The 15927-nt window shown below is 37.3% G+C and overlaps 1 protein-coding gene across 1 annotated transcript in view; it reads left to right on the top strand.

Moving 5' to 3' along the window:
- PRKN (parkin RBR E3 ubiquitin protein ligase) overlaps positions 1-15927 on the top strand; it is a 785743-nt gene that overhangs the window by 255053 nt on the left and 514763 nt on the right. The window contains exon 3 of the mRNA XM_014068674.2: positions 2331-2532. Coding sequence (XP_013924149.2) covers positions 2331-2532 — 202 coding nt within the window. The remainder of the gene's footprint in view (positions 1-2330; positions 2533-15927) is intronic.

Here is a 15927-nt window from a genome sequence, read left to right on the forward strand (position 1 = left end):
TACACATTTACCTTGTATAATGTATACCTTACCATATTATATATAATACATTTACCATGTTCTATTTTTATTTAACCAGTAAAATTGATTGATTAAAATAAAAATTGATTTATTTAACCAGTACTGGCAGACATATTTCCCTCTGTGCACCAACAAATAAGTAAGATAAATTTGGAATCCATCATTGATTATTTAACATTTTGTGTTAAATTGCATAAAACATTTTCTCTATATGTCACTTCTCTAATTATATGTCCAAAATGGTTTCAAAGCAGTAATCCACAGCATACATACCAAACAGACAAGATTTGTCCTTCTACTTGAATATGATTTCTCTTGTTATCACAGAAAATGAAGCCATTTGAATTACAACTGTGTTATCAAATACTAACAAAACTCGATTTTGTGTGCAATTTTTACAGGAAATGTTGACTTTTCTAATTATGCAATAATGGATTCTCGATAAAAGTTATTATGAATGCATATCTTTAACATTAAAGGACACTTAGTCTGAAGAACTAATGGACAGTTTATTCAAATATTTTTTTGAGACACCCTATAATTCTCAGACTAATTTCAGGGGAAAAAACTCTGAGAATCATTGCATTCACAAGGAACTGTTGCAAAAGCCCTCTAGAAATGGATGGGATTTGGAAAGTGGCTGCTAGACACAGAATGAATGGAGAATGTAGTATGTGACAAACACCTTGAGAAATGGGGCAAAGGGAACCCAAATGTGCAGTATTGATGTCAACCTTCCCAGGTAGATCAGGCAGGAAACACAACCAGATGACTGTCTATGGAGATTCTCAGGTCGTTGTTGTGCCAAAAGTGCTTTTTCAAGAGGCAACTGGACATTCTTGTTTTTTGATAGGTTAACCTTTGGGAGAACTAATGAGCTAATTCCACTTTATTATAATTTTCTAAGTCTGAAAGTACAAATCTCCCGCTGCTTCCTTTAATAGCCTCTAAAGTTAGGGCAGTCTCTTTTATCTGACCATTCCCTAGACCAATCCTTTTTTTTTGCTCGCTTGCCATGGGGGGAAGCACAGGGGGGTCGTGCTGGGCGTGCCACATCCATAATGCAATGTGCGACCCCCCCCAGTGGGCATATGTGCATGAGAGGTGCTCCCCCCATTTTTCCATGCTTTTTTTGCCCTCCCCAGGCTCCAGAAGCTTTATAGAAGCCTGGGGAAGGCAAAAACAGGCGCCCCAGATGCTTCAGGGACCTTCAGGAGGCTTCCCTGAAGCCTCCGGAGGACTAAAAAGTACCCTACGAGAAAACTGTAACCAGAAGTTACTTCCAGTTTGCTCGTAGGGTCCCTTTCAGTCTTCCGGAGGCTTTAGGGAAGCCTCTTGAAGCCTCTAGAGGGCTTAAACCAACCCTACCAACAAACTGGAAGTCCATTCCCGAACTTCGTGTTTGCCTATAGGGCCGTTTTTTTGCACTCCGGAGGCTTCAGGGAAACTCCTGAAGCCTTTGGAGGGCCTCCGGGGGAGCAATGGGGGGGCTCTTTTCACCCTCCCCATGCTCCTATAAAGCCTCGGGAGCCTGGGGAGGGCGAAAAATGGCTTTAAAAAAGGCTGAACTCAGCTCGCCAGCGCACACATGCGTGCTGGCCAGCTGACAGGGCAATGCCTCACGTGCCATAGGTTCACCATCCCGGCCCTAGACTATATCTGTTCACCCTTTTTCTGCTTCTTCACCCTATTTCCCTCTTCCTCATATAGGGCCACATGGCTAGTCAGGAAACACTATTAGTGCTAGTATCATGCCCATCTTATAGTCACCACACTGCCTGCCATAGTAATCCAATTCAAAGTGCTGGCTCTCACCTAGAGGTAAACATAATGTCTACATTTTGAGGTTCAAGAAGAGGAGGAGGAGGAAGAGGAGGAGGAGGAGGGGGGAGGAGGAGGAGAAGAATTATTATTTAAAAACATAATTTTTGAATAAAGTAGCCCAGTGGGACCATATAAAATGTTGCAGTTCACTTTCCAGTGATACTTTTGAAACACTAGGTTCAATGAATCAATCTTTGCCATCTTTTTGTAAAACAATTTATCAAGGTTGGTTGGTTTTGATGGTTTTTGTTTCAGGTATAGAAATGTTCAATTTTTTTGACTTGTTGGTGAAGGAAGTAATGCCCTTTTTGGCCATTTATGTTGGTCACTTTTTCTTCATTCATTACCCTTAGAGTTGTCATCAGACATTCTGACCATTGGCCACTCACTCCATATTAAGTATATTTGAGAAGTGTAAATTAGATGAGATGATAATGAAGATTTCAAACTAACATGTATGGGAAATTGACTTTTCTCCCCTCCAGAACTGTGATCTATCCCAGCAAAGTATTGTTCATATTATTCAGAATCGGCAGAAGAGAGAGAATGAAAACCCCAGGATCCTCCTCTCAAGTGATGGAAAAGAACCCACAAGTCTCACTCGCGTGGATCTTAGTACAAACCTTTTACCTTCTGACTCATTGGGACTAGCTGTGATTTTGGACAACAGAATTCCTATTCCATCAGGTAAGTTATTAAAGATCAGCTGAACAACATGAATTTTCCCATTCAAAATAGACACATTCACATTTTTCTTTCTTTCTTGTAAAGCTTTCTGTGTAGCTGCAAATTCATGGCATCCATGTCCATGATGGGAAAAATGGTGACACATGCCTGATGACATCATCACACAAATGGCATGCAATGTATTTGCAGCAGAGGCTGAAATACAAATATGCAACATTTGTTAGCTGACAATATTGTACCTGTCAACATTATTGAGACTTGGTTCTGTTATTGCTGAAATGTGATCTTTTCTGGAGAGTTATAAAAATTTAGACACAGTATTTTCAAAATTCCTTTAGTGTAGTTATTTTCCTTTTTAACCAACACATTCTGTGATGGTTCCACGTTTACCTGAATTATCTGTTAGAATTGTATAATACTCAAAATCCATTTGGGAGTCAGTAATTCAAAATAGATACATATACATACATATTTAATTTTTTTTGTTTAATTCTTGTTGTCAACCAAGAAACAAACTATTTTCTCTAATTTCATTTTAATATTTAATTTTTTTTAAAAAAAATAGAGATATAACCATTCAGTTTTAGTAGAAGATTGTTGTGGCCCAGCAGGATCCGGTTGAGCTGCTGATGGACTCGGATAGCGAGGAACCATATGAGTCTGCCAGGGAAGATGTGGAGGACCCTGGGCAGGGTTCAGACTCCGAGCAGGGACCAGAGAGGCTGGTTGGCCACCAGGAGGTGCCTGAAGCATGGAGCAATGGGGAGGATTCAAGGCAGTTTGTCCCTGACGCAAGATTAAGAAGGGCGGAGAAACGGAAGCAGCAGCTCCTGAGGCAGACTCAGAGATGATAATTAAGCCCAGGTGGTTGTGGCTTGGCCCCTCCCAAGAGAGTATATAAATGGAGAAGTTGGGAGGGGTCATTTGCAGGACACAACCATTTGAAACAGTATTGGAATACTCTGTCTGTCTTGTATCTGTGCCTGTTGGATTTTGGGTTGCTGCCAACTATTCTTGCATGTGAGTCTTGTCTGGGCCTTCAGTCAAAGGAGTCGATAACTCCATGATTAAAGAGTGGCAAACAGCCAATCCTGTTTCTGCGTGATTTGCAGGTCGGGGGTGGTGGTGGTCAGAACACAAGATATTCTTTATCTCTTGTTAAATTCTAAAGTCCTCTAAATTCTGAAAGTAGAAGAAAATATTTTAGACAGAGCAAAAGAAGTTTAGCTGAATCTTCTTGATAGCTACACAGGTGATATGTGGAAAGCACTGGTATCTGGAAAATGTATGGATAATTTCTTTGATTTATTTGAGATGTCCGTAAAAAGCAAAGTTTTAGAAATTAGGACTTAAGAAGGTCTCAAGAGTTATATCACTCAACCCAGAAGAAGAAGAACAGTGATATTTAAAGCAATATCTATACTGAGATTCTTTTGAGTGTCCAAATAGCACTGATCTGTATTTGCAACCTCATTGCAGTGTTCCATATAGGTCTTAGTGAGCAATTTGTTCAAACAAGAGCTGCATGTAACGTTTGGCTGCTGTTTTCAAATTGAGTTGCTCAATTTATATATCAGGGGAAGAACATAATTGAAAATATTAGATATCAACATTAGAAGAAATGAACATGAACAAATACTTCCACACCTATTTTAACTCTCATCCAGCTGATTATTTATTATTCTAAATATAACAATAAATGTATCTATTTTGTAGGAGTTATCCTAGTCATATCAGAACTGCAGATATGTACTCATTTCTTAACATGAATAGGTTATTAGCAATGTCTGATGATTTTTTTAAAAATTACACATAGCTTCTAATAGGAACTTCAAATTGGAACTGAGTACCGCTGAGTCCTTTAAGCTAGATAGAGAGCATTCTTGGCAGTACCTTCCTAGAATTACAAGAATAAAGATTCTTACAAAATTAAATTTGTTTAGTTATTGCGCATCTACAAAAAAAAATTGTTCTGACTCCTTTTGCCTAAGGCAAAGAAGCAACCCAAATTACTGTATTGCTTGTCACATGTCCAAATTTACACTGTCAAATTACTTTCAGGTCAAGAAACAATATGATGCTTATTTCCTCTTACTGATTTTTAATATTGCATTGATCTGAATATTCAAGATCTGAAATAATCTGTAGGTTTTATTTTGTTGGGGGAAGGAGGAAGTAGATTTTTATTTCTTGAGAACTCCATCAAAATGGGAGCACTGACCCATCTAAAGGGCCTCCGGTAAAGCATGCACTTCTGTTGTGAAATAGTGCAGTGGGAGCAGCTGTAAATGCTCAAGAAATGAATCATGTATACCAACAGCACACTTGTTTCTGTGTGTGACTGTTTTCATCCTCCTTCATTGAAAACAGGATGCCTAGAAATGTATCCTCTTGTATCAAAATTAATCCTTAAGTTCAGTACAGAGAGATTTATTTTTTTAATGTTAGAATAAACATTTCAAATGAAGAACTTGCTTGTTTGTACTAATCTTTCATGGATTAAGCAACATTTGATGGATTAAAAGAACATGCTAGATTACAATTAAATCAGCATTCATCCAAGCTCATTGGTCTGAAATAATCATTTCAGGAACTCGGTGGATTTTCTTCAGTACTCATATTACATAGGGTCGTTTTTTGAAGTTTTATCAAGCTGTAGGTGTAGTGATAAGCATTTTTTCATAAATCACATGTTGTTTTTCTCCAAGATAGTGGCCACAAGAAATAGAAATATAGGGTGTGCATTTTTTCCTTTACATTAATTTGATACAGGTTGATAAATTGCAGTTTTTTTCCATCAGCGAAAGATCATTTGATCTCTGAATAAAAAGATTAATTTGTTCAATACAGAACAGATTAAATTTACTGCCTGTAAGTATAAAAAAGTAATCTTTGGGAATTTTTTTTTTTGTTTCTTCTTCAAGAAAAAATAGAAGATTCCCTTTTAGCTAATAAAATAACATTAAAGAACTGAGACGAATAAAGCCTAGTCAAGTAGACCATGGCAAAGAGGATATGACGCATATACCTTTGTGTTTGTGTGTGTGCATGCGTGCGCGCACGCGGGGGGAAGAGAGAGAGACAGAGATAGACAGAGAGAGAGAGAGAGATTTGAAGTGAAGGATTAAGGTTGTCCATTCTAAGCAGAAATAATCATCTCATGCTCAGAATGTATCAGTTTCAAATGTTCTTCATTCATCAATGGTACTTTGTGCTTTTCAAAACAAGGGGACACGTGAAGAAGCAGATGCTTTTACATAGTTCTTTTAATAGCTGAAGCTATCTAATTTCTGCTCCATGCAGAGCCAGTTTGGTGCAGTGGTTAAGTCACCAGGTTGGAAATTGGAAAACTCTTGAGTTCTAGTTCACATTAGGCATAAAACCAATCGGGGAACCTTAATTCAGTCATTCTTTCATAACCTTAAGAAGAAGGCAAGGTCACTTCTGAAATGTTGCCAAGAAAATTGCAGTGACTGGTCCTGTGACTTGATTGTCAGGAGTCAAGATTGACTTGAAGGCATAAAATAAAATAAAAAAATCTGTCCTATATTCTGATTGATTTACCTTTAAATTTGATATTTAAATATTTAAATTAAAATATATACATTCATTTTCATACAGTTTAAAATCTGTGCATTTATCTCCTAATTTAAAATTTATATACTGTTTTCCGTGAGGATATCTGTTATATGCTGTTTTTTGAAAACCTTAATGCATTAATAGAAACAGATTGTTGTTTTTAAAACTGTCATGTATATGGCATCTTGCATGACACTTGATTCAAAAATAGCTCTATTAATACTATTCCAATTCTATTTTTAACAAAGCAACTATAATAAGCATTATCTGCAGTACTTTAACTGAGCAATTGTTCCACACTGTAGGAATTGTCATCTTATATAAAAATGCATTTAAATAGATTCTGATTTCTTCCTCTGGCAGTGAAAGATGTACAAGATTTATCTTTTTTAGGAAAAAGTTGAAATGCTACATTTAGAAGCCATATTTCTTTTCAACTCTTAGAGACAAACTATTTTCCATTCCAAGGCATAATATTTTATTATTCTTGAGATGTGCGTATCTGGGCAAAGTGCCACACACACACACACACACACACACACACACACACACACACACACACACACTTAAATTTTGTGTAGTGGGAAATGATATTTTATAAAGTAAACCACATTTTTATGAACTAGCTTCTATTATTAACAAGAGACAAGTGATAGATAGATATGCCTACAAAAAATATTTTTCTATAATTGTGGAAAGTAGCCATGTTTATGTCACTCTTTATTAAAACTTAGTACTTTTGTTCTCCTCTCTGACATACTTCTAAATCTCATAATTTGCGTCCCCTGCTGACCTTCTAGAAAAACCAGAAAGTGCTTTTGTAAGACATTAGCATAATGGAATCTCTTTAAAATAAAATGATAAATTGAGACTATTTCAGCAAATGGAATGCAGATTTTGTAATTTATTGCCGCCCATGCTAGTGCTGGGAACCTCATAATTACAAGAGCCCCATTTCCCATTTCGTTCAGTTTTTATACGCTTGCCAAAGAGATCAATGTAGTTTTGAATCAAGCCTGAAATTCTTCAGGAGATTCTTGACTAAATTGCCAGTGATTAAAATATCTCATAATTTGACAAGATTTTATTTGCATCTCATTTCTTAACTGGGATTGTTTGTGGTGGAATGGTAATAGAAGACCACTACATATACCATCATATATTTTTTTGTTTATGTGGAAGAATAAATTTGGTAGCCTTTTGCATTTTCATCCTCCTATATAACAATGCAGGTAGTCCTTATTTATAAACATTCATTTAGTAACGTTGAAGGTTACAATGTCACTGAAAAAAGTGACATATGATCATTTTTCACATTTACAACTCCTACCTGCCAACTGGCAAGTATTCATTATAGTTGCAGTATCATGTAATTATCATTTGTGACCCTCTGACAAGCAAAGTAAGTGATGAAGCCAGATTCGCTTAACAACCATGTTATTCACTGAAGAACTGTGGTGATTCACTTAACAACTGTGGCAAGAAAGGTCTTAAAATGGGACAAACTCAAGTAACAATGTCTTGCTTAGCAACATAAATTGTGGGCTGAATTGTGGCCATAAGTCGAGGGCTACCTGTAATGGAAGGTGCAATTAATGACAAATCCAATTTCAAACAGGCAAGCAGCAGTCTGGAATATTTTGCATGGTGCTTTTATTTAAGAATGGAAGCAGTTCTAATTGGTAATTCTGCTTGATAATGGGCCACTTAAACTGCCTTGGGTGCTTTCAGTGTTTTATGAGTGTTTCACAGACCAGGATGGTTTCAGCCTGAGTCAAAAGGTAGACAAGGAATTGTCTTAAATTACAGCAGCACATAAGTGGGAAGATTCCATTGTAATGTTTCTGACCTAGAATCAGGAATGCCCCAAATCCACAAAAATGCAGGAGTCTGGGCATGGGAAATGGGCAGGGAAGAAGGTTAGGAGGGGAAGTGACAATAAAAGCATTATGATGTCATGATATAATTGATAAGGCTCTAATTAGTTATGGAACTGGTATCATACAGGTACATAATTTGTATGATGATGCCTATGTTGTGATTTAGGCCTTGTGGATGGTTACAGATGCCTATGAGTTGGTATATCGACAGCTAAAGGAACAGTCTTAGATTATATGCCATCTATCTATCTCTCTCTCTCTCTCTCTCTCTCTCTCTCTCTCTCTCTCTCTCTCTCTCTCTCTCTATATATATATATATATATATATATATATAGAGAGAGAGAGAGAGAGAGGGAGGCTCTTATCCGTTATCAGCGAAGCCAGGGTGAAAGGTATCTATTAGATTTTTACAACCCCTGGTAAGCGAGCTAAATAGCTTGAAATAGATCTATACTAGTCTCCCTTTATTTATTTATCAGCACAAATAAAAAAACACAAATATAACAAAGGCAACAGTAAAAAACATTGGGTTTCTGTCGTGATGGACTCTTGTGACGAGCCAATTTACAGATGATGGAAGCAGTTAGCTTCCTCCCATAATTGGGGCTTACCAGGGGTTGTAAAAATCTAATAGATACCTTTCACCCTGGCTTCGCTGATAACGGATAAGAGCCTGTGGCCTAATGGCTAAGAAGTCTGCCTAGTATGTAATATAGCCCAGGTTCAAATCCCAGTAAGGGTATGGCTAGCTGATGAGAGCTAAATAGCTTGAAATAGATCTATACTAGTCTCCCTTTATTTATTTATCAGCACAAATAAAAGTGCGCGTGCGCGCACACACACACACACACACACACATATTCTATCAAAAACCAGTTTTTGAAGAATGTCAGCTTAGAATGGCCTGCCACAGAAGAAGAACAAAATGATTTATACTATCTAAAAATGGGAAATTGTTTTAATTTCAAATTCCCTACCACTCTCTCAACAAACTTTTTCCTTTACTAGAAGTTGCAGACTGGGTGAAAATTATCAAATACCCACTTTCAAAAGGGCTTTGATCACTTCCCAAAATCAGCCAATCAAAGAAGCCAGGACAGGAATAGGTTAGGACTGGGTAATTTTAGCTGTGTGAATTTCATTCTTTTCTAAAATATAATGTGCCTATTTTTTCCTAACTAGTTTCGGATTAAAGGAAAAATAAACATTGCACTATAGTTTCAAAGGAATAAACCTGCAATTCTTTCTGATAAAACAGCAGGAATTTTAAATTTTCTAAACAAGCAAGAAGAAGAATGAACCAAAAATGCCCCATTCCCAATATTTCTTTCTGGTAATAACATTCTATGGGATAACAGTTCCTTTTGGTCTCTCATAGAAGGGTTTTGCATTACAATAGAGAAGAAGTTGGGAAACTGCAGCCTGTTGACCAATCTGGCCCACCATCTACATGGTCTGTGAACTAAGAATATCTGGGCAGGTGACCAGCAGCAGATCACCAAGCCTGAAATTCATCCTACCTTCCAGGGTGAAGGATGGAGCTAGGAGAGGTACATGTTGGGGAGCAACTTATCAGCAGCCTCTTTGTTGGTGGATCACATCAACCTTGGCCAGCAGGCCTGTTAGCCATGCCCATGGAAAGCTGGGATTCAGCCCTTTACAGAAAAAGTTTGCTGACTCTTGCTGTAGACCATTGTCTATGAGAAATTGTCACCCATCTTTTCTTTCTTTTCTGAACCAGACCACAGGTGCCGTGGATTTGAGGTTGATTTTTCAGCATTCACAGAATCATATAAACACTGATGACTTTTTAGAGTGGTGTATCAACTGACTTAAACATGCATGTGTTCCAATGGTGGGTTTCTACCGATTTTACTATCGATGAACGTGCACTCTCTCACACATGTGATTCTTCTCTGCATGTGCAGAAGCATCCGGGTGGGTGGGCAGAGTCTCCTGCCGCTGCCATTACCAGTTCAGCCAGACCAGGAGCAACCCACCTCTGATGTGTTCACAGCAAAAATAAGATTCTGACTGTGGTAAAAGAAATTATTTGCTGTAAGTCCTGGTTAATAAAATTAATAACAGAAAATTATCACCACTATTGCCTGGGCACACAATCAAATAATCAATAGGATTTGTAGAATTAAGCTCATAAATCTAGGATTTGGACTAATAATAGATCCTGCTTTTGAAGTTCCATAATATGTAGAATATTTCTAGGTCATATGCTATTTCTACATCATCATTTTGTACACAATTCTAACCAATTGGTGGACATCTTTCTTTTTCTTCTAAATAACCTTGAAAGACCCCCAAACCAATTGCTTATTTTCCATATTAGTTCTGTGGTGTGAATCTATCTTTCAATGCCTGTGATACATCATAGATACATTGATGTGCAGATGTCCTCTATGACAGCTGTTATGAATATTTAACACTGTTACAATTTATTAAGGGTTTATAATACCATTCATAACATACTTACTAATTTATAAGCATGTCTATGGCTTTTATGTTCCATCAAGTATTTATCATTGACCCTTATGAGGAAGTGTTACAGATTTTTGTGAATAATTTATATGTTAATATAAAATTTAATGCTCCAGATTTGTGTGGAGGCTGCATTAGGCTTCATGGCATTCATTTTGTTTCCCACATGACTTATTTAGTGCAACGATTCTTCAAAGCTCTTTGATAGTGGTTTTGAAACTCTTTCCTTCCCCCGCCCCCAAATAATTTGTTATGTGGTTCACCATAATCTAATTCCACTGGGAGTCTTTTTTCTTTCAAAAAAAAAAAACCCTGCAGAATATTTATACAGTGTTAATTAGTGGTATCCTCAACACAGCATTAGAATAAATAAGTTTAAGGTTCTCCTCAAACAGTATGAGCCTCAATCTTTTCTTCCTTAGTCTACGGCAGGAGTGTTCATCCTTGGCAACTTTCAAACATATGGATTTCAGTTCCCAGAATTCCCCAGACAGCCATGGGAGTTGAAGATCAAAAGGTTGGACACCCTTGGTCTATGGTGTTAATATCATGACCTTCATCCCAGTGCTGTTATTGAGGATCATTATTATTATGTGCTTCTTGTGACCAATTGATTGAAATATTTAATAACATTTTTGGCAACCTTCCCCAGATTTATGTTTGATGACAATTCCCAGTCCAATCCGCCTGGTTATGAAGACAGCATGAAACCTAGTTAGAATGTTATTGAAGGCCAAAGCTAGACTATTCAGTCATTTCTTGACTATGCTTAAGGAGAAAACATATGTAAAGTTATATACATAAATATCCTCCTCCCCTCCGTGGATAGATTCACTTTTTGCCTCTCAGGATTCAAAAAGAGAGATGTAACAACATTGCCTTAAATGATGGTCTTTGCTTCTGTTTGGGGTGGTAGTGGGGTGGGAAGGAATTCTACTGTATTAATGCAATATCAGGTTTTCAGTTCAATTGTATAGAATGTGAAGGGTGTGTTTGTGTTTTATTTTTATAGTTATAATGTACACTGAAGATGGCATTTAATTTCATTGTACGAGGTGCAATAACAGTAAAGTAAAGTAAACTAAAGTAAATCCATATTTCTTGACAAAAATCCAGTCATAAGTCAATGACTACCTCTAGGTTTCTTAATAAAATATAGGAGGAGTTTCCTTTTTCCTTCTCCAATGCAGTATGAATTATCACAGAATAACAGAGTTGAAAGGAATCTTAGAGGTCTTCTAGTCCAACCCACTGCTTAGGCAGGAAACCTAAGGCAGACAAATGGTTATCCAACATCTTCTTAAGAACTTCCAGTATTGGAGCATTCACAACTTCTTGATGCCCTTGACATTGTTGTTAAAGTGATCATCTGCCTCCAACTTCTTCCTATATTGCTACTGCCTATTATAGGCTCCTGCCTGCAGTACAGCTGGTACAACTTTCACCCATTGGGTGATTCTCATAGGATTATAAACTCTTGACATAGATTCCCAGTGTTCTTCAGTCTTCTTCAGTTTTCCATTCTAGATTACCTCTGGCCACAAAAACCAGCACTGCATTATCCTATATATAAATACAGGTATTTGTTGACTTACAACTATTCATTTAATGATCATTTGAAGTTACAACAGCATTGAAAAAGGTAACTATGACCTTTTTTCACACTTATGACCCAGTGGTCATGTGATCAAAATTCAGTTGCTTGGCTCACAACCTTGAGTTGTGAGCCCCCCTGAGTCCCTTTCAGGGAAAAGGGCGGCATACAAATAAATTGAAATGAAATGAAATGTATTTATGACATATGATAGTTGCAGTGTCCTGAGATCATATGATCATCTTTTGAGACCTTCTGATGAGCAAAGTCAATGGGGAAGCCAGATCCACTTAACAACCATGTTACTAACTTAACAACTGCAGTTATTCATTTTACAACTATGGCAATAATGGTCTTAAAATGGGAAGAAATTCACTTAACAACTGCTTGACAATAGAAATTTGGGTTCAGTTGTAGTCATACATCAAGGAAATGTAAGACAAGTCCAAAATATCAAAAACATTGCCAGGATTGTCTTGCATAGTTATGTTTGTTCTTTTTTGAGTTACTAAAGATAGTGCAGAATATGGAACAACAACATTTGTGTCAGGTGTATTCGTTTAGGGTCCTGATAAAGCTGTTATATTCATTATTGAGCTTTCCTCTTCCCACAGTCTGGATTTTGTATAGGAACACACAGTTATATTTAAATTGAAGGCACAATAGAACACACTACCTGGACACCAACACAGCAAATAGAACTGTGGGAACAAAGTGTTAAAGTTGTACTCTCTTGCTAGCATTTGGCTTGGGAACATGCAATATCTAGACTGTTAGGAAGTGAGAAAGAAAAAGTAAAAAACAAGACTCTGTATTAAGCCTAACAGATTAATCGTTTTAGCCTCATAGAAAGAAGATTGTTTCAGTGGTGAGGAGAGAACTACCAAGTTCCAAACTACTCGTTCTTATATAACAGTCCTATGCCTTAAATATGGTGTTGGGCAAATATGAACAATGAAATAGAACATGGTAATGGAACTAAAATCTTGGATAGAAGTGTTCATTCTTCATGAAAATTGTTGTCCCTTGGATTGTTAAGAGGAAAACTTAGTAAAAAGTGCTGAAAATTCCATTGACTAAAATGGTGCCTAGAATTTCTAGAACTATAAGCCTTGACCTTGACCCAATTGCCCTTAAAGCAGTCTCAAAAGACCTGGCTTTGCCCAGAAGCGCTGTGATTATTTGTGTCTATTCCTCACCTTTACCCCTGATGTCTTGATGAATCTTATTCATTGCTCCTAGTTTATTGTTATGTTTTTAATCCTTTCCCAGCCTAGCAAAGTCAATAACACAAATAAACAAAAACAATGTAGGAAACACATAAAAAATTAGAACCTTACATTATTTTTATATTTGATTTTTGCACTCTACATTTATATTATTTTTAATTATTTGCTATTTTTTCCTCTTCCCAAACCCCCAAAAGTGAACATATGAACGGAATGTAACTTTAATTGTACTTATCATGAGGAAATTTCTACATGATAAGAATTTTGAGACTGTACATGATGCTGTCTACGTAAGAAGGAAGTAGGGGGAATTGTGTCTGTGTGGTATAGATCAGAAAAATGCACGAACTCATTCAATACCAAGGCTAATATAATAATAATGCTAATAGAGAGGGGTATGAAAAAGGAAGCGTGCTTAATGTGTCATTCTGTTCATATGCCATTCTTCATGCATGTGGCTTTATTCTATCTGTTTTAATGTATAAGACTCAAGGTCAAGATGTGTCTGTGGCATACAGGTAACTGCATTGAGCTAATATACTATATAGCACTTCTGCAATGTGAATGGAAGAAGATTAATAACTAAGTAGGCAAATGTTTTACTTTATATTTGACTTTTCTAATTCTATATAAAGAGATTCACATGATATATTAATACAAATACTTATATATTCATGTCAACATTAATATTGGTTGCTAGAATATTGAATGCCTATAGAATGTTGATGGTTGTAAGTTGGCTTCCAAAGAAGATAACAAGTCATATTATTCTGGCATATTAGAAATCTATTAAAATCTATTTATTTTCCATAGTGATAGGGAGAAATTGCCAGAATTGGGTATTGCTATCATCTTCTGCCTAGAGACTGAGCCATTGATATTTTTGGTAACTCCACTCTACTGGGATCCCCCCAATTTTTTGCTCAGTCATCCGGCTGTCAAGACGTATGATTTGGTTCTCTGTGACCTAGCTTCTTCCATAGATATTTTAAAATTTAAATTTTTATTTTATTTTTTTGAATTTTTCATTGAATTTTTCTTTTAGTGATGGCGAACCAAGTATTGTTAGTAATCCTGTCATCTCTTCACCATGGTTCCTGCCTTTTTAGCGGAGCAGCAGTGGGGGCTAGTTTTAAATGGCTTTTTTTTCTTTTAACTGAAGCCCTGTTTTCTCCGCCACTAGGACTCAAAGCATCAATTTTTTTTTTACTTTGGCTTTATCTCAGCATTTTTGGATGAGAAATCAGTTTCATTTAATCAACTTTAAACATATACCAGCAAATATTTGACATGCATGGTATAAGGTTATCAGTTTATTCCTCACTAGATCCATTGGTTACGCAACTGCCAAAAGTGCATTTTATTTTGCTGTAGTCCAAACACAGACTCTGTATTTCTCTGTCTCGTACTACTGGTAGTAAAATGCAAATAGTTATGCAAAGTTCCATAAAAGATCATAATGCATGAAGTATAATATAGGAATGCAATAAGATTGCAAATAAACAGACTGGAAAATCACTTATCACTTCTCATTATTTTTATTAATATTAGTCTGAGAAGTTGTAAAAATAAGATATTGATATAGTAAAAGGGATACAGCAATGCCAATTTCTTTTAAAAAGTTGAATGTTGTCTTACCAGCTCTGATTACCTGGGATTAATAAAAGATGAACAATTAGAAACTAGAATATTGAAACCATGTCAACTGCTTAAGAGAAGTATGTTACACTTTTTAGATAGGCAAGTTATTTAATGTTAATGTTTAATAAATTTATATGCCGCCCAATCCCGAAGGACTCTGGGCGGCTTACATAAAAAACAATTTAAAAGACTACTAAAATATTTAAAAATAGAAAGACAAGGCAAGTTAAAAAGACACAACATGCACTCAATCTTAGTGGGGCTGGACCTCATTCAAGAGGTCAACAGCCCCAGGCCTGCCGGAATAGCCAGGTCTTAATAGACTTTCGGAAGGCCGAGAGAGTGGGGGGTGTCCGGGTCTCTGGGGGTAGATCGTTCCATAGGGCCGGGAGAGAAGGCCCTCCTCTGAGGTGCCCCCAGATGACATTGTCTAATCGATGGCACCCGGAGAAGGCCCATCCTGTGAGATCTTATCGGATGCTGGGAGGTATGTGGCAGAAGACGGCCTCATAGATATCCAGGTCCTAAGCCATGTAGGGCTTTAAAGGTGATAACCAGCACCTTGAAGCACATTCGGAGACCGATCGGGAGCCAGTGCAGCTCGCGAAGGATGGGTGTAACATGGGTGTATCTCGGTACACCCAATATCGCTTGCGCGGCTGTGTTCTGGACCAGTTGTAGTCTCCAAACACTTTTCAGGGGCAGCCCCATGTAGAACGTGTTACAGTAGTCAAGTCTTGAGGTGACGAGGGCATGGGTGACCACTTGAAGTGCCTCCCAGTCCAGGTAGGGCCGCAATTGGTGCACCAGGCAAACCTGGGCAAAAGCTCCCCTGGTCACAGCTGACAAATGGTGTTCTAGTGTCAGCTGTGGGTCCAGGAGGACACCCAAGTTGCGGCCCTCTCTGAGGGGTGTAAGATTTCACCCCCCAGGCTTAGAGATGGAGTATCTGGACTATCCTTGGGGGGCAACATCCATA

This window comes from Thamnophis sirtalis, unplaced genomic scaffold (genome assembly GCF_051295495.1).
Source record: "Thamnophis sirtalis isolate CommonGarterSnake01/CBP01778 unplaced genomic scaffold, rThaSir2_p1.2 scaffold_6, whole genome shotgun sequence".
Classification (NCBI taxonomy): domain Eukaryota; kingdom Metazoa; phylum Chordata; class Lepidosauria; order Squamata; family Natricidae; genus Thamnophis; species Thamnophis sirtalis.